At 34.7% G+C, this 26,769-nt stretch overlaps 1 protein-coding gene and 2 non-coding genes across 3 annotated transcripts; all 3 read left to right on the forward strand.

Moving 5' to 3' along the window:
* Nucleotides 1-2,864: 2,864 nt before the first annotated feature.
* LOC125185773 lies at nt 2,865-3,001 on the forward strand. The gene has a single exon (XR_007170272.1). It is a non-coding gene; the product is annotated as a small nucleolar RNA Z247 (small nucleolar RNA).
* An 8,793-nt stretch (nt 3,002-11,794) lies between these two features.
* Nucleotides 11,795-19,861, forward strand: LOC125219127 (putative white-brown complex homolog protein 30). Its single transcript, XM_048121007.1, has 14 exons — nt 11,795-12,350; nt 12,423-12,499; nt 12,779-13,054; nt 13,926-13,989; nt 14,070-14,216; nt 14,324-14,358; nt 14,822-14,895; nt 15,039-15,892; nt 16,495-16,791; nt 17,570-18,022; nt 18,613-18,761; nt 19,011-19,300; nt 19,380-19,513; nt 19,597-19,861. Exons 1-14 carry the CDS (start codon nt 12,112-12,114, stop codon nt 19,751-19,753), a joined length of 3,246 nt encoding a protein of 1,081 aa, XP_047976964.1. The 5' UTR covers nt 11,795-12,111; the 3' UTR covers nt 19,754-19,861.
* A 3,515-nt stretch (nt 19,862-23,376) lies between these two features.
* TRNAH-GUG lies at nt 23,377-23,448 on the forward strand. Its single transcript has one exon. It is a non-coding gene; the product is annotated as a tRNA-His (tRNA).
* Nucleotides 23,449-26,769: the final 3,321 nt, after the last annotated feature.

Here is a 26,769-nt window from a genome sequence, read left to right on the forward strand (position 1 = left end):
GTATGTGAAATATGTGTAGTGTGGGTAGTGTGTGAAATGTGTGAAATGTGTGTAGTGTGTGAAATATGTGTAGTGTGTGAAATATGTGTAGTGTATGTAGTGTGTGAAATGTGTAAAATGTGTGTAGTGTGTGAAATGTGTGAAATATGTGTAGTGTGTGTAGTGTGTGACATGTGTGTAGTGTGTAGTATGTATTGTGTCGCGTGTGTAGTGTGTGACATGTGTGTAGTGTGTGTAGTGTGTGAAATATGTGTGTAGTGTGTGAAATGTGTGTCGTGTGTGACATGTGTGTAGTGGGCAGTGAAGCTATCTAATTTTATGACTATTTGGAATTCCAATTTTATACTTTGATATGGAATTCAAATCATGGAACTAAAAAATTTGTAATTATAATTTAATTCAAATTCTATACATTTTTGTGATACCAAACAATGGAATTGGAATTGGAGCCTCCAATTCCAATTCCATAGCTCCAATTCCATGTTCCCAAACACACCCTTAGTTAAGTCCGCAACCCTTAATATGGAGTACAAGTACATTCTTTTTAAATACTTTTATTTAATAGTAGTACTATCTTCATATTTGAGAAATATAAATTTTTAAATGACACGTATTTTAATGTATATTGATAAAATAAGAGAGAAGAATTAATAGAGCAAGAGAAAGGAAAAGAAAAATATACCACTGTATAAAGCAAGAAAGAGAAAGAAAAAAGTAAAAAAATTTAAAATTTTATTTTTAAGGAACGATCCAAAATAAAAATAATTTCTATCTTTTAAGGACGGAGATAATCAATTCAAATCATATAATGACTCATCTTTCCAAACTAATACCTCATTTTACTATTTCAAGATTTCCATGATTTAAGATTTTATTCAATTTTTTTTAGACACTATTAAATCATTACATATTTACCTTCATATTTTATTACTCTAGTTTATAATTATTGAATCTTAGCCTAATTTTGATTTTTTTCCATGAACTTTTAAAATGGTCTAAAATATAAAAACTTTAACTTCTATAATCTATATGGTATACCATTTTATCTCTCCACTTAACTCTCTAAAGTCTAAACATCATTTAAATCTTGTGGTCAAAAGAGAAGTTTCAATTATAACGGAACGAAGGAAGTAACTTTTAACATTTCGGAGCATCAATACTCAAATAGACGTGTTTAAAATGCATTATCAATAGTGAAGATTGAAGAATGCTGAGGATGGTCCAACTTGGGATCTTAAAACTTGCTACTACATCTACTCACCCACAAATGTACCAATTTATTTTACTTCTAGCACATAAAACTAATTATGTCGATACATAGATCTCAGGAAATAGGGAAATTGATAGTAGTGAAGAGCACATAACTGAAGAAAGGGTAGCCGCAGACCTCTTCTACCAACAAGTACTAGTACATCAGTTTTCATACCCTTAAAAACACATCCAAAACCTCATTACCCATGTTTGGTAGTGTTACCAAAAATTTTGGTTGCCTGTTTCATCTCTGCAAGAGTAAATACCCTAAGATCACGTGGGGACTGGTTGCGACCTCTGGACTCAGAGCTCGTATTTTTTGATACATCCTGAAAATTCAATTCCGGTCCGATTGCTTTATTTCATTTGTTGAATTTGTCGTTGGTTCATCCTTTATGCCACACTCAATGGCCATAAAATGGTGTGTAGTACCAGACTCACAGACTGCATAGTTCAGAGAAATTGTTAGTACATTAAATTGCAGGTATAGAATTCATTAAAGTAGATCCACAAACTAAATTGGACACAAGGAATCCAAAACTTACAGCCTAATCATCATTTAGGCGTCCAATTGATCTAACTATGAGAGATCAATAATAGCTTAGAGATAGGATATTCACATCATAACATATACTATTTCGCTTTGAGCAACACTAACTAGTAGTAACTAGTAACTGTTGGAATCTCGACTGAAATGAGAAAAGAAGTTGAGTGTAAGGAGAAGTCGTATAGCTCAAAACCAGCATGTAAAGTCACGATTGAAGAATCTCAAGCAACTGCTTGTGTGGATAAACTGCACACACATCCTGAACGTGTTCTCATTCCTAGTCAGAGTAATTATGTATCATGTGAAAAATAGGATCATGAGAACGTGTAAATGGGTACCATCCACTTCTCTTTCAGTTAAGTAGTTTATCTTGTACATGTATAGATAGGCATTGCCTCATTAATGAAACACATGTCGAATACAACAACAACACAATTCTATCTCTTTTGTACCTTCATTTTGAATATGGCTTGCTTAGCTTATTTCTCACATTCAAGCTCAGCATGCAACTTCTAATATGGTATCAGAGCCATATTAGGAATCTGCTACCTCTACTCCTCTTCTACATTTTTACTTTTTTTTTAAAAATGGCCGATAGCTACACGGGTGAAACCACCCAAAAACAATCCTCTCTCATTTCCTTTTCTTCCCTTTCAGATACAAATTTTCTTATGTGGAAACAACAAGTTCTTGCTACAGTCCGTGGTTATGGTTTGGAGGAATACCTTGTTGCAGGAGATCATATTCCTCCACGCTATCTACTCGACGAAGAAACAGAAGAAATGCGGGCAAACCCGGCATATGCCGCCTGGCATCGCCAAGATCAACTCCTCTCCGCGTGGCTACAATCTTCCCTCTCGGAGAGCACCATGGTGATGGTCGTAGGACTGGATTCAAGCCATAAAATATGGCAGGCGTTGGAGACCAACTACTCTAGTCAATCAAAGGCTAAGATAATGCAGTATAAGCTGCAATTGCAAACTTTAAAAAAGGAGAATCTGGCAATGACAGATTATCTCAACAAGATCAAAACTTGCTGTGATTTGTTGGGATCAGCCGGATGCAGGGTCTCGAATGAAGACCACATTCTTCATATTCTGGCTGGACTTGGATCTGAATATGATCCAGTCATGGTGACTATCACCTCAAAAGGAGATGTATGGTGTCTCCAAGATGTAACTGCTTTATTGCTGAGTTTTGAGTCTAGGTTGGAATCCTCCAAAGCATCTAACGTAAATACTGATGGAACTCAGCCGGTTGCCAATGTAATTCAGGCCGCTGGACACCGATTCGAGGGCCAATCTCAGTCAAATAAAGGATATCAGCAATATGGTAGTGGAAATTTTGGTGGAAGAAGCTCTAGAGGAAGAGGGGGTCGAGGAGGCAGGTTCTCAGGAGCCAAACTTGTGTGCCAACTCTGCCAAAAGCCAGGACACAGAGCTGATCGTTGTTGGCACAGGTTTGAGCAAGGATTCTCACCTTCTTCTGGACAACAAAGACAACCTCAACACCAACACCAACAACCCAATTTCTATCCTGGACCTTCTGCCAACATTGTGCATCATAGAGCTGCTCCAACTCATCACATTGTGAGCAATCAACCTACTAAGTATAACTATGATGGCAGCTGCACCACCTCTTGGTATCCGGATTCGGGCGCCACAAACCACATCTCCAATGATCTCTCCAATCTAAACACCAGTGTTGAATACAATGGAGGTACCTCCCTTCAACTTGGTAATGGTCAAGGTATCAACATCTCTCATATTGGTCAATCTGTTTTTCTATCTTCTACAAATCCAAACTCTAGAACCATTGTCATGAAAAACTTACTCCATGTTCCTCACATTACTAAAAATCTCGTTAGTGTTGCTCAATTCACTAAAGATAATAATGTCTTTTTGAATTTCACCCGAATCTTTGTCTTGTGAAGGATCAAACCACCAAGGCTACACTCCTCAAGGGCACTCTTAGGGAAGGTCTCTACCATTTTCTCCTTCACAGACCCAAGAAGTCATCTCATGTTCATAGCTCTCTACAAAGCAAATGCATTTCTTTTCCAGCTGCATGTACTGCCATCTTAGGACCACCTGCTCCTTTAGCTTTCTTTTCTCCTAATGTTAAGTTAAATTTAGATCTTTGGCACAAAAGACTTGGCCACTATAATTTTGAAGCAGTTGAAAAAGCTTTGCATTCTTGTAATATTCCATTCAATGCTACAAAATCAAGTATATTGTGTCATCCTTGTTGCATTGCAAAAAGTCACAAGTTACCATATTCTTCCTCTCACACTCAATACACTGCTCCACTTCAGCTCATACACAGTGATGTTTGGGGTCCTGCCCCTCTTTTTTCTATAAATGGATTCTCTTATTATGTTACTTTTGTTGATCAATTTAGTAGATATACTTGGCTTTATCTGTTGAAATCTAAGGGAGATGTCTTCATTGCTTTCAAACATTTTAAAACATTGGCTGAGAATCAATTGAATTGCTCCATTAAAGCTTTTCAAAGCGATTGGGGTGGAGAATTTCAAGGTCTTACCAGTTTTTTGCAGGACCATGGCATTCAACATAAGGTTTTTTGCCCATATACTCCACAGAAAAACAACATGGCTGAACGCAAGCATCGACATATTGTCGAAATGGGATTGGCCCTTCTAGCACAGTCCTCTCTACCTGCTTCATTCTGGGATGATGCCTTCACCACAACGTGCTTTCTCATCAACAGAATTCCCACCAAAACTATGCTTCACTCATCACCTTTTGAAAAGCTCTTCAAATCAAAGCCGGATTATCACCAGCTCAGGGTGTTTGGATGTCTTTGCTACCCCCATGTCAGACCTTATAATAAGAACAAACTCCAATTCCGATCAGATGCTGCCACATTTCTTGGATATAGTCCTCATCACAAAGGCTATAAGGCCCTCCTCTCAAATGGTAAGACCATCATCACTAGAGATATTATATTTGATGAGTCTTCATTTCATCACAACAAATCTTCTCCTACTTTCATCAATACACCCACTACAGCATTTGTCCCTCCATGTGTACAACCTACTGGTCTTCCTATATCATCATCTCATATCTCTCCATCTCCACATATTCAATCCACTCCCACTCCTATCCATGATAATGCTCCACCTATTACCTCTCTTGATCCTGTTTCACATTCTGATGATCTCAATCTCTCAACTCATACTCCAACTACTTCTCCTTCACATACTACTCCACCTTCTCATAATTCTTCTCCTGCTCTTCCCACTCACAGTATGATAACAAGATCAAAAGCAGGAACTTTCAAGCCAAAAATCTACCTTCACACCACCTATTCCACCTTGGAAATCTCCCTTGTCATCCCTAAATCTCACACTGCTGCTCTCTTGGTGCTTGTGTGGAAGAAGGCTATGGAGGAAGAATTCTTAGCTCTTCTGAAAAATAAAACGTGGATTTTAACCACATTACCTCCCGGAAAAAATTTTGTGGGCTGCACTTGGATTTTCAAGCTCAAAAAGGATGCTGATGGCATGATAACTAGACATAAAGCACGATTGGTTGCTCAAGGATTTTCACAACAAGCAGGTTTTGATTTCACTGACACATTCAGTCCCGTGGTCAAACCGAGCACTATCAGACTTATTTTGAGCATTGTTGTTTCTTCTAACTGGTGTGTTACTCATTTGGATGTGAATAATGCCTTTTTACATGGAGATTTACAGGAAGAGATCTATATGCGACAGCCCCCGGGTTTTGAGCAAGGATCTCCACACTTGGTTTGCAAATTAAATAAAGCCATTTATGGCTTGAAACAAGCTTCCCGAGCCTGGTTCTCCACTGTTCGGGCTGTGCTATTATCATTGGGGTTCTCTCAATCTCGGGCTGATACCTCCCTTTTCTACAGAATCAGAAAATCAGAAACCATCTATCTTCTCATCTATGTTGACGATATGCTTATTACAGGTAGTTCTTCTGTTGCTGTCAGGCAAGTTATTAAGCTTCTAAGTGAGCACTTCTCTCTAAAGGATTTAGGGGAAGTGAAGCACTTTCTTGGAATTGAGATTACTAATACAGCTCAAGAAATCCATCTGAATCAAAAGACCTACATCAAAGAACTCCTTGCCAAGCTCGGTATGCAAGAAGCAAAGGGCTGTTCCACCCCTATGGTTTCTAACTTGAAGTTATCCAAGAAAGATGGTAATCCCACAGTTGATGGAACCCTTTACAGACGTGTTGTTGGTGCGCTGCAGTACGCCACAATCACTAGGCCCGAGATATCATTCTATGTGAACAAAGTCAGTCAGTTTATGGCTTGCCCACTTGATACACACTGGAAGGCGGTAAAAAGAATTGTGAGATACTTAGCCGGGTCCCTAGACTATGGGATACACATTATGAAGGCATCTCGGCATTCTCAGATTCAGATTGGGCATCTGACCCCGATGACAGAAGGTCAGTTTTTGGATATTGTACCTATTATGGAGCCAATCTCATTTCATGGTGCTCCAAAAATCAATCTGTAGTATCACGCTCAAGCACCGAGGCTGAATATAGGAGCCTAGCTCATGCCGCCTCTGAAGTGAACTGGATGCAGTCCCTTCTTGGTGAACGGAATCTTGTGCCGAAGTTGATTCCAATCGTTTGGGTGGATAATCTAAGTACAATAGCCTTGGCTAGCAATCCTGTCCTACATGCTCGTACGAATCATGTCGAATTAGAAATTCATTTTGTTCGGGACAAGGTTGCAGCAAAGCAATTGGATCTTCGACATGTCCCTACCGGTGATCAAATTGCGGATATCTTCACAAAGTCGCTTGGGTACCAATTCTTCTCAAGGCTAAGGAATAAGCTCAATGTATGTCCCTTATCCTCGATCGAATTGAGGGGAAGTGTTGGAATCTCGACTGAAATGAGAAAAGAAGTTGAGTGCAAGGAGAAGTCGTATAGCTCAAAACCAGCATGTAAAGCCACGATTGAAGAATCTCAAGCAACTGCTTGTGTGGATAAACTGCACACACATCCTGAACGTGTTCTCATTCCTAGTCAGAGTAATTATGTATCATGTGAAAAATAGGATCATGAGAACGTGTAAATGGGTACCATCCACTTCTCTTTCAGTTAAGTAGTTTATCTTGTACATGTATATATAGGCATTGCCTCATTAATGAAACACATGTCAAATACAGCAGCAACACAATTCTATCTCTTTTGTACCTTCATTTTGAATATGGCTTGCTTAGCTTATTTCTCACATTCAAGCTCAGCATGCAACTTCTAATAGTAACTACACAAACATCTACAAAAACTCACATCTCTCTCACTCACACACACATATCATATGGGTTATGGGTCTCATAATAAACCCCTCATTTTCAGAGGACAGAGATAATAATTTCTACTAAAGCTGCATTAATTAAACCTCAAATTCAAGATTAGACTCTAAAGCCCAATTTGCAGGGGAGCAGGAAAACTCAACCCAACATAAATAAGTTAGTCAGATAAATCCCAGACTCACTACTAACTAGCAGAAAGCACCCATATCAAAAAGATAATCAAAACATACATATATGCTTCACTTCTCACCTGATTCCAATCATGCTAATTCGAATTTCATAGTAAATAAGGGAAAGTTTTAACTCCATTCGATCACATACAAATCAAATTTTTAACAACCCACAAAACAGATCTTCGAGCCGATTAATGTTTTCCCTCACCTGTATAATTCTTCCGCGGTCTTCACAAATAGCCACAAAAATTTGATCTTGAAACGCGGAACTCAATAGAGGATGAAAGTGCACAATTCGAATTAGGTGTGAAGACGATGTTAAGAGGAAAGTGCACAATTAGAGACTAGAGATAAATGTGTGAACCATTTAAAGAAAAAGAAAAAGAAAAAGAAAAAGAAAGAGAAAGAGAAAGAGAAAGAGAGAATGAGAATGAGAATGAATAGCTGACATCAGCACGGACTAGCCATGTGCTAGCAGGAAGGGCGTGGGGAACGTCCGCTATTGCGTTCGGCTAATGCGACGGACGTCCCAAAGACGGACGAGCTCTCATCCACGGCCTAGCACGGTTAGCCGATCGCTCGTCCGCTATTTCGTGGATAAGCGATCGAGTAGCCGATTTTTTTTACTTTTTTTATTTATACTCTACATTTACAACTCATTGCATTTTATTTTTTTAAATATTTGATAAACACCAACAATTAAAATGAATTAATCGTATTTGTCAATTTATTTGTTAGGCTAAGGCATTGGTTCAATTTATTTGTTAGGCTAAGGCGTTAGAGCCTACTGGGCTGTGGAAAATCTTTAATGATATTGCAGGAGGTGTTTCTTACTTGTCCTAGTGCTAATCTATTGGCTAGTCCGTATTGCTTTGTATGCTCCAACATCGACGAAATAGAATTGGATTGCTATTGGGCCTATTATTAGCTTTCAAAGAAATATTAGAAACTAGAGACGGCTACACAAATAGTCCTTGAAATATGCTTTCTGCAGGCAAATAGTCTAATGTCATTAGTTTTTAGATAATGATGTAATTACATTCATGATACATTTTCACTATTCATCTTAATTTTATACTAAAAATGCACCCCGAGATATGAAGAGTATATTTGGATTTTTATATCTTGATATTGGATATGATATTTTTTGCATATCTTTATAATATTTTCTTATAGCGTACGAAATGATATTTTTTCACTTCTCTTTTTCAACCAATTTATATCAAATCTTGTTTCTTTGTCTTAAACTATTATAAAGTAAAAAAATAAAATAAAATATACTATGAAATTCTTAAATATATTAATAATAAAAATTATAATTATAAATTTAATTATCAAAATAATTTGTAGCTAAATTTAATTTTGATGGTGATTTGATATATTTTTAATATGAAAAATTAAAATTTTTAATTAATCCTAATTTTTTTTATTTTTAATACTAGAAAATAATCGAATCACAGTCAAAATTAAATTTAGCTTTCATTTTTAGTTTGTCCCATCTAAGATGGCTCATTCCTAAAAATAGAAACTCTCCTATTTTTACTTTATTCTCTCTATTACTTTATTTTTTCCACCTAATATACAAAATAAAACTGTATAAAATTTTGTGCCGCCCAAGGAATGAATCATCTTTCTTGGGACAGAGGGAGTATTATTAGTGGAGAATAAACCCACCTTATTAGAGAGAGAAGTTACCAAAAATAAAAAGAGATATTTTCATAGAACGATCCAAAATAAAAAAAAATATCTTTATTTTTATGGGACGGATGGATTATATTTTCAAAATGCCTATTGCATCTTGACTATTACTCCATCCGTCTCATGCTACTTGCACATTTTATTTTCGGACTGTGTTGAAAAAATTTGCACTATTTATATTTTTGATAAAAATTATGATATTTAATTAAGATATTAGAGTTAGTTCGTGTTTCCTTTATTAAGTGTTGCCTTATTGCATTAAAATTTTTAATTTAATTACACTAATTACTCATGTTCAAATGTTCAAATTTACGCTGTCAAAGTGAAAAGTACTAGTAGAATAGGACGGAGGGAGTATTATATAAGCAAGTAAAAGCAATGCAAATCAAAATTTAAATTTTGGAAGCCAAGACTACTATTCACGGTCCTCACATATTTTTAGCCACCTTTTACGAAAAATACTTTGCCCAAGTTACACCAAAATGAACAATATTGTATCAAAAATGAGGAAACAAGCCAAAAGTGGGGCTAACTAAGGTCGGTTGAACGGTGTAACTAATGCTGATTTGTTCCGTCTATTTAACATATAATTCGATTTTATTGATAATTTTTATAATGTAAATAACTAAGTGAAAAAATAATTTTTAATTTTATATTAAATATGTATGAAGTACTAGATTCTTACTAATATAAATAGATAAATAATTTATAAAATTGATTCATCGTGAGAAATATTTTAATTTTTAAAACATGATTTAAAATTTCTCAAAATATGCTTATACTTTACTTATCTTATTTATATAAATATTAAATTAGTATTCAATCATGTTTAAGTTAGTATAAACTATATATCTCAGAATTGGCATAATTAAATATATTACTTGCAATAAATGTGACTAGTTATTATCATTATATAGTGTACTATCCACTTGTTAATTTTACCGATAACAACTCGATTAGCATATTAGGTTAGCCCAAAATTCAAACCTTTAGGATTAGGATATATTAAAAATGACATAGTATTATAAATAAAAAGCCATAGTCAAAACAAAGACAACCATTATTATAATCGTTTAGAAAACTCTAGTAACTCAAAAGGAAATAGAACAAAAACTAAGAATTAAAAAAAAGTCAAAAAAACAGTAAATTATCTTTTTTCTCCCCTAAACGATGTTAGATGGCCAAAATCCATCTTCCATCACCACGACGATGTTGCAAGCATTGCGTTAATTTTAAGTCATCGTGCAAATTTCAAGTCATTCTAACACAAAATTTTTCAGTCCGTTTTCATCTAGGATTTTGTACACTAGGTTTGCCGCCTTCTTAATCCATGTCGCCCTTTTTTCAATATTGTCCAACTTTTCCTATTTTTCCTTTCGTCAGCGTTGCACTCCGCCCACATTACCATACTAATGAAGGGTACAACTTTACATAGTACTTTTGTCAAAATGTTTCCCAAATATTCATACGTAAGAAGCATCGAATCAAGAGCATTGAGTACGTAAACACCTAAGATCGCGAAAATAAATAAAATTCCCACCTCGAATAGAATAGAAGCTTCTTCTCTCTCTTGAGCTCTCCTAAGTTGTCATCGGATCTTGGTTTAACAAAATCATGGAGTCGGATGACATGAGAGCCGATGTCAACGTGGTGGACATGTATGTCCGCCAAGGCTCTACTGCAACCACTGCAACACGCCCACAAAGCATGTTGTAGAGGTCTTCGTTGACTTTCACGTCTACCATGGACTTGGACTTCACGACTCTCTCTCTCAAGTAGTTCAACTTCGGTTCCATGTCTTCTTTAGGGGTTTGTGGAGCATCTTCATCGTATCAGAGGTGAAACTCCAACAGTTCAACCGAGTATACGAAACTTGGTTAAGGCGTGGGTATGATTTCTGATCGCCGTCAATAGACGAAAGTGAATGCCATCTAGACATGCACACATATAAACATATAAGGGTATGTTTTATACAAGAAAATATTTTAGAATAGATTCATGGCTGGAGGAAAACACTTTTTCTATAAAATCTTTAATAACTAAGAAATCACTCCAAAATTTTTAGTGGAAAGTGAATGGTAAAACTTTTTCTATAAAATGTTATGAAATAGAATTACTCGAAATTCGCATAGTGTTAGCAATATTGTCGCGATGATGAACGATGGATTTTGAACCGACTTTTATTAAGACTCAAGACTGTGTTACTGTTAATTTTTTTAATATTAATTTTTAGTAACTAATGGGTGCTAGTACTATATACTACTTAATATATTATGTTAATTACCTGTGTTTAATTCAACAAAGATGCAACACCCTGGAAAATTAAAATTAGGGTTGTTATACTAGTGTTATATTATGAATTAATAAAGAATAATTATTACTAAAACATATTATTATTATCATAAGTATAAACATTATGTATCGATAATTCAATGCGTATTGATTTTCGAGATATTTCGGTATACTGATAATATCGATATATATCGTATATTTGATATACAACGGTATACCGTGGTATAAGAAAAACCATATAGTTATCGTATCGAAAACTTACAATAACGATACGGTATTGTATCGTACCGAAAATTTTGGTATATCGAAAATTCAATATTTTTTAATGTTTTTCAATACGATACGATCAACATACCATTTTTTCGGTATATTTACCTGGCCCTATCCTACAAAAATAGAAATACAAAGTCCACATATTTACATATAATTACAAATCCCATCCTATCCTATATTGGCTAAAAATAGGAATCTTCCGCTATGTTTGAGTCCAAAATTAGCGCCATCAATCTCTCCCCGCCAACTCTTCCTCCTATCTCCATGGAAGCATCCTTCTCGAACCTCAACTTCGACAAAAAAAAATCAACCAGAAAAGCTTCTTTCCCATCCCCAATATCCTCCCAAACAATTTGGAAAAACACTCGTTCATTTCTTCATCCATCAATTGTTGGAGCCCCTCCTCTAAAATGTACAGTCTCGCAGCTACGACTTTAACCGAGGGCCATTACGCTGGAAAAATCCACAAACAAAATTCGGAAATTTCTACGCAATCGTTTTGATGATTATCCTTATGTGCGAGTGCTTTAAAGATTCACACGATTGAAATGAGTGGAATTAGGGGAAATTCCTCTCGAGTTGCATCGCTGCTGGCATTGATTTCGGTTCTGATCGCAGCTTCTTCTCTGCGCGGCGTGTGGTGCCAGGGTGAGGATGAGTATTCAAAGTCGGGTAACCCTGCAGTGCTGCCGGTTGTCACCTCTATGATCTACAACCAAATTCGCAACCTCACCAAGATATTCAACAAGGAGATTACTTCCACATTAGGATTTTGCACGCGGGACGTGTGAGTTCAATTTCGACAACCTGTTTTGTTTACGACATTGTTGATGTGCTTATTGCCTTTTTGTTATCCCAGAGATCATGATCTGGATGGGGCGTTTGAGTTCGAGAACAATTTGGACTTTCTTAGTAATTGTGTTAAAGAGACCAAAGGTATCCATAATTTAATGCTCTAATATTGTAATGTGTATGTGAACGGAAGGCTTATGCAAATCGATTGTTATAGAAGTTGATTGTGTTACTCTGGACCAATTTCAGCTGTTTTATGAGTGGTCCTTTGCATAACAAAAATAAGAAAATGAGGTTTTCTATGACGTTAGTATGACCTATTCTTACTGCATAATCTATAAAATGACGCATAGTACTTGAATACTTGACTAATATATGTAGTACTCTAATTATTTTGTGGCATTGAATTGCCCAATTCGACAGATGTGACCAAGAGGATCTGTACAGCAGCAGAAATGAAGTTCTACTTCTCCAGTTTTATGAAAGCTGATGCAGATGCAGATGCACAAGTCTTGAAACTCAATAGGAACTGTAATCTGAACTCGTGGGTTCCTGGATGTGAGCCCGGTTGGGCTTGTTCCGTTCCAGAGACCGAACAGGCTGACCTGAAAAACATAAAAGAAATTCCAGATAGGGTGTTTGATAGTCAACCTTGTTGCGCGGGTTTCTTCTGTCCCAGAGGTCTCACCTGCATGATTCGTAAGTGCCTCTTCAAATTTTAAGACCACATCTAACTCAATTTTTGGCTTATGAATAGAATGCAAGGTCTTCAACGCATAATAAAGTTTAAGCAGTGTATTTGAAGTTAAAGTTGCTCTTGCCTTTTTTATTCATTTTCTATATGATTTTTCCAATGATAGATTGTTGGATTTTCATGTTGGGACCTTGAACTTACACCAAATCAACCTTAGAAGGTTGGCTCTTTTACAGACAAAATAAAAAATAATCTAATATTGTTTTAGAAGAAGCATATGACCCTGCTGAGTTCATATGGTAAATACAGATGGACACAATAGTTTAACAAGTTCAAGAGTAGTGTGGTACAACTCCAGTGGTGAGCTGGGGACAAATGTGAAATGCATATTATAAGTTTAAGTTTCAGTAATGAGAGAAGAAACGATTTATCGGATTTCTTTCACCTTACCTTAATTAAGGTGGTTTAAGCCAACAAATAACCAGTGATTGGCATACTATTACAGATTGTTGTACATTGCACCCAAAGGAGCTCTTATCCTCATATTAACCATTTTTATTTTATGGTAGAGTTTGTAGGGCTTAAAACTGGTTGATTTAGTACCTTTGAAGAGGACTTTTCATTTTTCTCCACTCTGAAGCACTTAAAGTACTAATTCAAGTTCAGTTCATTATAGAATTTGGTTATAGTATATCGCGAAAGCTTTCATGGATCATATATGTTGTACCCTGATAAAAAGTCCTCTAGTTTCTTTCATAGATCTATTTTGTATGTATCTCGCACAATTCGAAGCATTTAATGAGTTATAGAAAGTTGTTCAACGAGTGAAGTTCTTGCAACTAACTCATATTTTACTTTGCTTTTCTCATGTTGAAGCTTGTCCACTAGGCTCATATTGCCCGCGCGCGCAGCTAAACCAATCAACTGGTGTATGTGAACCGTAAGTTCATTTTGCAGCTCAACATCAATTTTGTTATTTCTATAATCAGTCTTGACATTTTAGGTGGTAAGCAATTGCAGATATACATATCAGTTACCTCCTGGTAGCACAACTCATTCATGCGGTGGAGCTGATGTATGGGCAGGTGTAGGAGGTAGTGATGACATATTTTGTTCAGCAGGATCTTACTGTCCAAGTACAATCCAAGTGATCCATTGTAGCAGAGGGTATGTGCACCATCAAGAAGAAGTTTTCTTGCACCTTTTAGCAGGCAGTTATTCGTTATACTTTAAAATACGCATCACTGTAGTAACATTCATTTTTTTAACTCCAGACATTACTGCATGCAAGGCTCTACTGAAGAAACAGGTAATCTTCAAACGCTCATTAGTGGTTTCCTAGAAGAACTGACCTCGATCTTTTATATTTAACAGTGTAGATATTTTTAGAATAGCTAAATATTTAATTTGTTCATATCTATCTAGTGTCCAGATTATTATGTTAATAGATTGTTATTATCTAGTTTGACCTCAGGCATTACCACATCCACCCTCTTTCATATATGGCATGTGGTGCTTGTACTGAGTAACTAACTCATCATAAAAATGGTGCATGTAATCCTCTTCCTGAATAAATTGCTGACTCCTAGATGATTGAGATTATACTTTGACAAGATGTACATTTTCCACTTAGGGTAATTTTTAGGCTTACTAAACTTTCATATTTTTAGGTTTGTCCAGATTGACATTTCTCCTTTGTACCATTAATGCCGGCTCATTTAGTCTGTAGCTGAATTTGTTTCTCCGTCTAATATTGTCTTAATTATTTGCAGTTTGCTTCAAGTTGAGTACCTGCAACCCGAATTCTAACACACAGAACTTGCATGCCTATGGATTTATGCTAATTGTAAGTGGATTATTTAGCATTAGATCTTGATTGACCACTCATATTTATGTTTGTGTGCATGCCCCTTCCTAGAAAAATCATTAAAAGGAGACGACAATCAATCTAATTTCCTTGCTAAAGTTTTATCTGATATCCACATTCAGGGTGCATTGAGCTTGGTGTTAATAGTGTTCTACAATTGCTCCGATCAAATCCTTACAACTCGTTATGAAAGAATGGCCAAATCCAGAGAGAGAGCAATTAAAAGTGCCCGTGAAACTGCACATGCAAGAGAAAAGTGGCAAGTTGCAAAAGATGCGGCAAGAAAGGGAGCTATAGGCTTGCAGAAACAGCTGTCACGTACATTTTCACGCAATAAAGGCGATGCACCAGTTCCAGCTAGCTCAAATAAACCAACAACTGGTGTTCATAATGCAAAAAAGGAAGCAGGCAATCTCACTAAGATGGTACAGTCACTTGATAGCGATCTAGATTCTAACTCTGGCTTTGACATGGCTATCGGAGATAGGAACATTAAGAAGCAAGTGCCAAAGGCCAAACAGTTGCACACTAAGAGCCAAATATTTAAGTATGCGTATGGTCAGCTTGAAAAGGAGAAAGCTATGGAACAGATGCAACAAAACTTAACCTTCTCTGGTGTGATTTCAATGGCAACTGATACAGATATGAAGACGAGGCCTACCATTGAGCTTGCTTTTAAAGATCTTACTATAACTCTGAGAAACAAACACAAACATCTGATGAGGCGTGTGACTGGAAAACTTTCACCAGGACGAATATCTGCTGTTATGGGTCCATCAGGAGCAGGGAAAACAACATTTCTTTCTGCAGTGGCAGGAAAAATAAGGGGATGCCATATTTCTGGTTCAATTCTCATAAACGGAAAGCCTGATTCCATTCATTGCTACAAGAAAATTGTGGGCTTTGTCCCACAAGATGACATTGTTCATGGGAATTTGACAGTAGAAGAAAATCTTGGGTTCAGTGCTCGGTGCAGGTTTGTTAGTTAAAATTCACGTGGAGCAATTACCATCATTCCATAGCCTAATATATGAGATTAAAGAATTTTTCTTCACAAATTCAAGATTTCTCACTAAGCTGATTCCTATAATTTGTCTTTCGATCTATTAATGTTGTAAGCTTTTCAAGGTGATAGTTAAGACGGTCTAATTTGGCTATCATTTTTTCATGTGATGCTCTAGGGATACGATTGTAAACTCTGTGTGTTGCTTATCATGAATTGAGTTGGATACCAAAAGTCCTTTATTTGCATGCTATTTTTTCATTGGCTCTCTCATCTTGCGGCAAGAAACTACACATGAATGAATTCATGTTAACTGTATATAGTCTGTAGTTGGTTATCGATGGACTGTATAAAATAATTTTTTTTTTAAGTATTTAACATGCTATGGTTCTTGAATTTTTCCAGACTGCAACTAATAACTTATGCTAATTGTATTCAAATAAGTAAAAATTTTATATGTCCTAGTTTGACTTGGTACGGAAGTTGTTTCTGTTTTGGACTCTTAACATTCTTTTAATGTCATTTCTGGTGCACTGATGTTGTTGAACTCATTGCTGGATTTGAACACAATGAAGGCTTTCTGCTCACATGTCGAAGCCTGATAAGGTTCTTGTTATTGAGAGAGTGATCGAGGCCCTTGGACTACAGGCAATAAGAGATTCTCTAGTTGGAACTGTTGAGAAGCGAGGTATATCTGGAGGCCAGCGAAAACGAGTAAATGTAGGTCTAGAAATGGTTATGGAACCTTCTCTGCTAATCTTGGATGAGCCGACATCTGGTTTAGACAGTTCGTCTTCCAACTTACTCATTAAAGCCCTTAAACGCGAGGCTATTGAAGGAGTAAACATCTGCATGGTTCTTCACCAGCCCAGGTAATTCCTAATGGTTATTTACTGCTTCCCTCCCTGGATGCATTACAGCAAAAAAGTTATATATCATGCAAGTTTTACCTCGGTGATAGAATCCTAACTGCATTAAATTTCAGTGTCTTTTGAATAAATGGCATTTAGCTCATGTCTGATGTGTTGCAAAATATATGGACCAATTACACTAATTTAACTTATCTAGAGTGAAGTATCATATCATTGAATTATTTTCAACGTCTGCATGTTTCTTAGTTTATAGATACATCATTGCCAATGCCCTATCATCTTTCAACTGCACTAGGTGCTGTCTTTGTCGTGGGTTCACTTGAGGTAACTCGAGTATTTTAAATTGTTCGAAGGCTATGAGAGAAAGCCACAAAATTAGAAAGGCTAACAAGAATCTGGGAAATTTTACTAGAGAGTCATTAGAAAATGCAGTTTGAAAAGACATGATTATACCATCAATTGACAAGAGTGCAAGATGAGCTAAATATGAAACCTGGGATTCCAAATTCGTTGAGTTCACCCACATTTCAACCTGAAATCTCATTATGACATAATGCATGCACACCAAGTGAAGAATCTCTTATGGTTAAATATTTAAAATCCTTGGAGCTCAAACACGCATTTTGTGTTCAGCATATTTATGCTATTTAAGTGTTACTCCCTCCGTCCCACTGCAGTAGAGGCGTTTCGTTTTGAGCACTCATTTTTGAAAAAAATGATAATATATAGTTAAAGTAAAGAGAGAGTAAAGTAAGATAACTTTCTTTTCCTGCTTCAGCTACACATTGTACCAAATGTTCGATGATATAGTACTTTTGGCCAAAGGTGGTCTTACTGTATATCATGGATCGGTGAAGAAAGTAGAAGAATACTTTGGAAGCTTTGGAATCCATGTACCTGATCGTGTCAATCCTCCAGATCATTTCATTGATATACTTGAGGGTATCGTAAAACCATGTGCTGGTGTGACTGCTGAACAGCTACCTGTCCGGTGGATGCTTCACAACGGCTACTCTGTTCCTCCAGATATGCTACATTACTGTGATGAAATTGCATCAGCCTCTAAAGGTGGAAGTAGTATCAGTGCTCAAGAAACCCCAGAGCCATCTACTCCGGGAAGTGAGTGGAAGGAGGAAGAACAAGAGCCCTCAATTAAATTCCTTAAAATACATGATTTATCAAATCGCCAAACACCTGGTTTCCTGCGGCAGTATAAATATTTTCTTGGCAGGTATGTAAGCTTTCTCCTCTTACAGGTTTCCATTTCATCATTTTTTGATACTGAATCCTAGAATAGAATTGCCAATCCTTCGAGGTAACCAAGTACTGAGGTGTTCTGATCTACAATGTGTATAAGTTTTTAAAGAAGTGGCATGAGGGTTGACAATTTTGTGTCTGATTGGGGTACTTAACAACTCACCCCCATACCTGTTGTTTGTTCTGTTACCTTGAAACAATATATTTATGTGATATTAGCAGTTAATTGGTCAATGTTTCTTTTCTGTTTCTGTGAAAATCTAATACTACTATAGTGGGGTTACTTCTTTTCTTCCAATTTTGAGTAAAAATGTTCCTGTTATTATTCCTTTTTGCATCTTCCCCAATTCAGCCGACGTCCAAGAGGCCCATACCTGATACCTCTGAGAATTTATTTACCATATCACTCATTCACTCTTGCATTTATTGGGACCAAAATGCTACAACCTTCATTAGTAGATTGCATAAAACTTGAGAAATTTTATGCAATTGTTGTCCTGGTGATATACTAGTATACAATGCTTTCGTTTCTGCTCATCCTTGATTCACTTTCAATTTCTTCAGAATTTGCAAGCAGCGGCTGCGAGAAGCTCAGTTACAAGCAGCTGATTTTTTTATCCTCTTGCTGGCTGGAGCATGCTTAGGATGTCTTTCAAAAACGAAGGGTGACACATTTGGCTATTACGGCTATATGTACTCAGTGATTGCAGTTTGTAAGTAGATTTTTCATCAGTTATCCCATGTGAATTTTTTGTGTGGACTTCCACTTGCTTATTTAATTCAAGTTGCTGGATTTTTTCTTCTTCTTGGTTATTTATTTTGGTGATATTAACTCTATTTTTAGATATTGATAATCTTTTGTCGTAGACGCTTGCCTCTGGAAGATCTTTGAGCACTTGATATTATGCAAAATTCTGCACCTTTTTTCATCATTATTTATTATTTTAGTCTCTATTTTGCAGCACTCTTGTGTAAGATATCTGCCATAAGATCATTCTCAATGGACAAATTACACTTCAAGAGAGAGTGTGACGCTGGCATGAGCACCCTAGCTTATTTTCTGTCCAAGGATACAATCGATCTTTTCAATATCCTTATCAAGCCTTTGGTTTTCCTTTCGATGTTCTATTCCTTCAGCAATCCAAGGTCAACATTCCCAGAAAACTATATTATTGTGCTCTGCCTTATGTACTGTGTGACTGGGATAGGATATGTGTTTGCTATTGCGCTGCAGCCCGCTCAAGCCCAACTGGTAGCTAATTCACATAGTATTTTTCTGCTATCTCATCTGGTGTTCTTTCTTCGGCTGACAATTCAGTTTTCATTCACAGTGGTGCGTGCTTCTTCCCGTTGTTCTTACTCTCATTGCGAATCAAGATAAAGGTGACAAAATTGGAAGGATACTACGTCATTACTGCTATCCGACGTGGGCTTTAGAAGCCTTCCTGATAGCAAATGCTCAAAGGTCAGTAGCTCAACTTAAAACTAAACTAGCTTCTGTATAACTACATGGATCTTGTGATCAATATTGTTGTGTTGTATATGCAGATTCTCTGGAGTTTGGTTGATAACCCGATGTGCCTCGTTAAACGATTTAGGGTATGATGTTCATCGCTGGTTGATTTGTCTACTTAACCTTATCATCAGTGGTATAGGTTTTAGGGTCATGGCTTACTATAGTTTGCTTAAATTGGGAAGGAAATAAGTTGTCCACTAGTTTAGTTTATAAAGATTAGCTGTATCATATGACTAGCTTTTCAATGCCTTGAGTTTTGGCTTCTTCTGTCACAATTTTTTATGAGCATTCTATTCATTTTTCCCATATTCTAATTAGCAAGGGTAAACCAGTGAAAATGAAGCAGAAAGTGTAGGTTATTGACATCTCTCTCTTACTTGCTACTCATTTCATCGTACACGTTATGTATTTTTTTGTTTTAACATAACGTCAAATTAATATACATGTACTGATGTACTACACTAAATCATTAAGACAAAAGTCCTTAGTACTTTAATTGTTCATTTCAATAAGTCTTTTTACAATTTTTTCATTTTAGTAAGTCCTTATACTTTTATATTCGATATTTTCCAATCCTTATGTGAAGGGATCATTAACTTTTCCATTATAAAATAACACATTATACATTAATGATTTGAATATATTCAACCGCCCAGATCCGCCGCCCTTCATTGGCTCCCAAATATATCATTGGAACCAATTATAAATTAATATTCGAACTTCTAACAATCAAACAAAAAATTTCTTTTAACAATTTGGAATTCTTTAGTTTTTTTTTTAATCTTTTTTTTTATATTTATGTTATGTTCATATTTTTCAACTAGGATATTAGGTAGAATATATTTAAATAAGAGTGAACTACGTAAATGATACCTGATCTTTCACTTTCGCACATAAATGGTACCCGATCTTTATTTTATATCGTTTTTGGTACCCTATGAAAAAAATAACCTTAGGTACCAAACATGTGATTTTTTTGTTAAAAGAGATATTTTTGGAAATTTCAATTAAATAGAACCAAATATGTGATTATTTTTTCTTCCTTTCTTATTTCTTTTTTTCATCTTTAGTTTATTCTTCTTTCTTTTTTCTTCATTTTCTTCTTTCTTTTTAGTATTTTATCTTCCTTTCTTCTTTCTTTTCTCTTCATAGTTTATGTTTCCTCTTTTTTCTTTTCTCTTCTTTTTCTTCTTTCTTTTTAGTGTTTTATACATACATCTAATTGCATTCATAATATAAATCAATAACAAAACACCTAATTAAATTAATTATTTAAAATAATTAAATTAATTGAATATTTTTAATTAAATTATTTATACTCATTTTAGGGTTGAAACACCTAACTAAAAATATTTAACTTTTTTTATCATTATGAATACAATTCACAATTTTAAATTTTGATTAGGGCTATATTGATAGTTATTAATTTAATATAAACTAATAATATTATTTATTAATTACTACTAATTTTTACTTTTATAACAATAATATTATAATAGTAATTAAATATAAGTACAACTATAATTATGATTAAGTATATTTAAATGATAATAAAAAATAGATTAATTATTAATTTATAACATCAAAATAATAATATTAATATTGATTAATAATAATAGTATAAAGAGAGGATAATGAGAGAAGATATTATGATATCACTTTTGGTACTAGTTTTGTCAATGCCTAAAATATCCTTTAGGATACAAATGGAAAAAATGAATTTGTTTAAAGGGTATTTTAGGATGAAAATTGCATCAGGTACAAAAAATGTGATTTATAGGTACCGAAAACGATATAAAATAAAGATCAGATACCATTTTTGTGCGAAAGTGAAAGATCAGGTACCATTTATGTAGTTCGCTCTTTAAATAATTAACATATGATGTGTTTTTTTTTTAATAAAAAAGTTAACGGTTCTGATAAATAAGTATTGGAATATATCGAATGTAAAAGTACAAGGATTTACTAAAATGAAAAAATTGTACAAGGACACAGTGAAATAAAAATCAAATTAAGATTTTTGGATGTGTTTTGCAAATCATTAATTGTATGGTAGGTGGATTCATATTTTCTTTTGTAAATGTATAAATTAGGCGCTACAACTGAAAGTAGAGGATATATGCTTCATATACACGTGTAACGTGTTGCACAAAGAGTTACCATTGCAACGAATATGTCATTAGCTGTGAAATTAACGATTTAAAAAATGATAACGCATTAATCGAATTAATAAGGTCTATACACTCGACAATTCCAGACGTTGGCTTCTTTCCCATAAACTCAGCATGTTATGAGAAGAGTTGGACATTGTTGAAAAGTTGAGAACTAACATTAACATATATTGCTATTAAAATTTGGAAAACTAGAGAAAAACAATAAATAATACACAAGGTATTTAAAGAACGAGAATCCTACAAAGACTACAATCTTTCAATTAACTAAAATTGAATTTCTTAATTAAAATACCATTAACTTATTAAGATAAAAATAAAATTCTGAATCAAAGGAAACAACTCTCAGTAATTTTCAATACTCCTCCTCCGTAGTGAAATTACTGGGAACAATCAAGAGCGGTTCAAAATTCTTCGAGCTTCCACACATACTTTTCAATAATTATAATTCTGCAGAGGCACTGCTTCCATATTAATCTTCTTAAAGCAATAATCAAATGCTTGATAGGTAGTCCTGATTTCATGAAGCAAATACTACTATGAAAGTAGAGAAAATATAGAAGAAAAAAAAATATTGAAATGCACTTAAACATGAGATGAAAAACAAAAAGTAGAAAATATTTAGTGAAAAAAACCCTAGAATATCGCAATTAATTGAAACTGAATTTCTTAAATCAAATACCACTCACTATGATAAAAAAAAAATCTAATTACTTACAACTAACAATAAGCTTAGCTAATTTTTAACAAATGACTATGCTAGTAAAGTGAAACTAAGTTGTACTATCTCCTGTCCTATATAAAAAGATTGAGTCTCGTATATAAAAATAGTCCATATTATTTATAGGAACATTTTCTTCTCTCTATATGGAGTATTTTATCACGGCCTCACTATCCAACTATTTTTCTTCTTTTTTCTTTTACTTTTACCATTTAAGTAATTATTGGATGAATAGAGTAGATATTAGAGTGTCCACAATAACGCCGCGGCGCGGCTATTGCGGACCGGGAGACAGCCGTGGCAGGGGAGAGAACGCCGCGTATGCGGCATGGACGTGGCAATGGTGGCGGCCTATTGCAGACCGCCGGCCGCTTGGGCGGCGCCGGTGGATTATTAAATGTTTTTTTTTTATTTTCTTAATTTTTTTCTATAAATACAACCAATTTTCTCAATTTTTACTTCACACATCCACATCCGCACTACAATTTCACAACCAGATTTTCATCTCTCTAGATTTATTTGCTCGATATGCAAGGCCAATACAGTTTATTTTTATCCTAGTCTAGTTAAAATATATCAATAATTGATAAAATAATGTGATTTGTGATTATGGCATTAGCTCTTATTGAGCTGGATAAGTTTTGCGGCTATAGATAAATTTTCGTGACTGTGGCGTGTTCAGCCTGACAGTGAACAGTTTGTGAAGTCGTATGCAGATATTAGTGAAAATTAGATCAGGGTGTGGAACTGTGGATAAACAATACTTGACATAATCGAAGGAAAAGTCCATTTTCATAATTAAATTGAACGTGACCTTATCACGTTATAGCTAATCACACGAGATAGTTGAGTGTCGCGTGTCATATCAATCTAGTGTTTGAAATAAGTGGAGTATTCGTTTAGTCACCAAGCCAACAACAGTGGCTGTAGTTTAGTGGTAAGAATTCCACGTTGTGGCCGTGGAGACCTGGGCTCGAATCCCAGCAGCCACACTAAGTTACTTTTTTGTGTCTTTTACTCTAACATGTAATTTTTCTAGATTCTCTAGTTTTTTTGGATTGGTTAATTGGTTAACATCTCCCCCACTCCATCAATGTGAGATATCTCCAGTTGCAATATTTTCACTCTACAAACTCGTCAATGAAATTTAAAAATACAGACCTTGATTGTTATAGGCATAGCTACTCTTCATCAGGGGTTTATATTTTATTTGTTACTACTATTATTATACTTTGAGAGGAGAGATGGGATGATCATACCCGTGCGATTAAATGGACAATGAACTGGAAATGGATTTATGGAGCAAGGGTCTTCTGCTGGTAAATAATACCCCTCGTCTAATCTAAGTTGAGTAAAGTATGTAATGAAATAACATAAGAGTAATTAGATATTTTATTTTTTGTCAAAAAAAAGAAAATAACTCAACTTAGTTGGGACACCTCAAAAGGAAGCAGTACAAAATACTCCATATTTTCATAAAATGAGATATTTTGTTTTGGATGGTACGTACTCACGTAATATATCATTTCCTAAAAGAAAATAAAATTATACTACTAGTAGTACTTTTTTGAATTAATGGAGATACACGAAATTAGAGGATTCAAACTACTCCAACTCAGAAAAAATACGGGGAATTCAAAATTAAGAATGCAGGGAGCAGATCTCATTTCCAGCTAATAAAATATGTATACTCAACCGATACTGAAGAATACACGTGACATTTAATTAATTCAGTAGTCGTATCATATCATATCATTGTCGTTTCATCCCCATTCCTGCACTCTCATTTTAATTATCTAGCTGGTATCTATGCTCCATCTACATTTAATTGATTTTGTCAAATTTGAACTTTTGCACATTTCAAATATTTTTTAGATAAACTTAATGCCCTTCTATAAAATCTGTTAAAAACATATTTTTAATATAATTAAGGATGCTAATTTGTATTTCTAATTGTAACATCATTGTTTTAAAAAACATCTTTGTTGTTGATGTCTCAACTAAAATTAGAGGACGCAAATGGAAGCGTCTTAAAAATCAAAAGATTAAGTTAATTTGTCCTTAATTTATGAACGCTTTCTTTTGCGTCCTAAATTGGTGTTATTTTTGAAAAAAAATTCAACGCAAGTAATTTTGTCCCGATTATAAGTTTATTGTAGTGATGCATATTTTGTAGTACTACACAAAATAAGAGTAAATTACCAAATAAATTACTAAGTTTAGTCAAATTTTGGATCTTATATTTTATAACGGAACTAAATCATCAAGTTTGAAAGCTTCACAATCATCCCATATTATTTAATTTCAGCGATATTGACTCTGGTTGTTACCTTTTTTCGATGTCGTTAGTGTTGGTTGACGGAGATGAGAGTGTTAAAAGAGAACAGATGGGGAAAATAGATATCGATTTATTTGATAGTACTATAATTATATAATGAGAGAATCCAAATAATGCGTAGCATTATAATTATAATTTTTTGTAATGAGAGAATTCGAATAATAGAAAACTAATTATGTAATGAGAGTATTAAAATGGGTGAAATTAAGTTACGAATATAAATGGCAAAATTTTAGACTTTCCATAACTGAAAATATGAAAAATGGCATACAAACGGATAAGGGTATATACGGAAGAGCATGTTTTACGTTGCTTGTGTTGTAAAATCTAATATCCACACATTTATGAAAAGAAATTTATTTATCATATAGTTTATTATTTATTACTATTATATGTTGATTAAATCTTCAGAAAATATTGTATATAGTGGAACAAATAGACCTTTCAAATGGCAAAACGATTGGTAGACTCATAGTTACAAAATATTATTCAACCGATTGCTCGTAGAAATAAGTAATCAATAATCTCAACCTAATAATCTCAACCTATGGACAATCTATCGCGAATAGTTATTAGAGTTAATTTGAAATCACTTTCTACAGCGAACGGTTATATCAGTAAATGGATTTCATATGAAATTCATAAAACTTCACCTTAAAGATTCAACTTATTTGCAAACAAAGCTTTATCAAAATTTACAACTACTTTTTTGCATCAAGTTTCAGATAAATAAACTCACAGTATAAAATGTTTACATCTGATACCTCCACAAAGTTGAGCTCCATTACTATGCTCATATATTACTCTAGCTACGCAACCAACACTGTTATGCCTAACCAAGTATCCATTTCCTGGACAACGAGCATCCACGACGCCCTGGAAATTTCACAACTAGATAAAAATCCGTGCTTATCAAACAAAGAAACAGCAACATAATTGGTTATCACCATTATCAATCCTAAACCAACTACTTAATTCATCTTGGAAACAAGATTCCAATTCAGCATATTTGTAGCAAAATGAAGAACATGATCAGCAATCTCAAATCATTATTCCATCAATCATAGCCTAAGCAGCCGGAGCTGCAGTTCCACAATTATCAACAACCATCCAAATCAAATAATCTACATATAACAACAACCCATTGTAGTTTTATAATCAGCATATGCATTTCATGTGTGGAAAGAAGCAAAATGAAGAACATAATCACCAATCTCAAATCATTATTTTATCAATCATAGCCTAAGCATGAGCTGCAGTTCCACACTTATCAACAATCATCCAAATCAAGGCATATGAAATTCATAAACTTCACCTTAAAGATTCAACTTATTTGCAAACAAAGCTTTATCAAAATTTACAAAGCTTTGACACATGCTGTAACATCCCGAAATTTCGAACCCTAATTTTAGAGCCGTAAAATTTTTATTGATGACGTAGGAGACGTGAATTAAATGATGAATGAATTTATTTCATGAGTTCTTATGACCAAGTCGCGTCTAGGATTGAGATTTGGGTTGAAAAGTCAAACTCGTTGAGTATATGACGTGGCTTATGAATATTTGAATTAAAGGTGAAATTATGTGGCGAATTATTTGTTTAAGGGTGAGCGAGATTATTAGGATATTTCCATAAATACTATAACCACATTTTTATTTGAAATTTTTGACCCCTTTATATTATTGGAGAGAAATCCTATTTTTCCGGATTTAATATATTCCTTGGGATATTTATCCAAATTAAATCCAAAACCCAATTATTCTCTTTTCCTCCATGAGAAAATAGACACCCATGTTTACCCTAGGGTGATTTTCGAAAATCCCCTAATTTTGGGAAGAAGGAATTATTTTATTTGTTTAATTGATCCCTTATTTGATTCCTTCCATACATAAATATAAATATTCTAGCAAATCTTACCATACCTCAAGGAGGAATCAATATACACACCTATTTCCAATTATTGGTGGGAAAATTA

This window comes from Salvia hispanica, chromosome 4, assembly GCF_023119035.1.
Source record: "Salvia hispanica cultivar TCC Black 2014 chromosome 4, UniMelb_Shisp_WGS_1.0, whole genome shotgun sequence".
Lineage (NCBI taxonomy): Eukaryota > Viridiplantae > Streptophyta > Magnoliopsida > Lamiales > Lamiaceae > Salvia > Salvia hispanica.

Bases quoted from the DNA above. Each gene is read 5' to 3' on its own strand.
- LOC125219127 (XM_048121007.1), top strand. From the start codon at position 12,112: ATGAGTGGAATTAGGGGAAATTCCTCTCGAGTTGCATCGCTGCTGGCA. The intron at 13,990-14,069 runs GTAAGTTCATTT...AAGCAATTGCAG, and splicing joins TCAACTGGTGTATGTGAACC to ATATACATATCAGTTACCTC. The intron at 15,893-16,494 runs GTTTGTTAGTTA...AACACAATGAAG, and splicing joins GGGTTCAGTGCTCGGTGCAG to GCTTTCTGCTCACATGTCGA.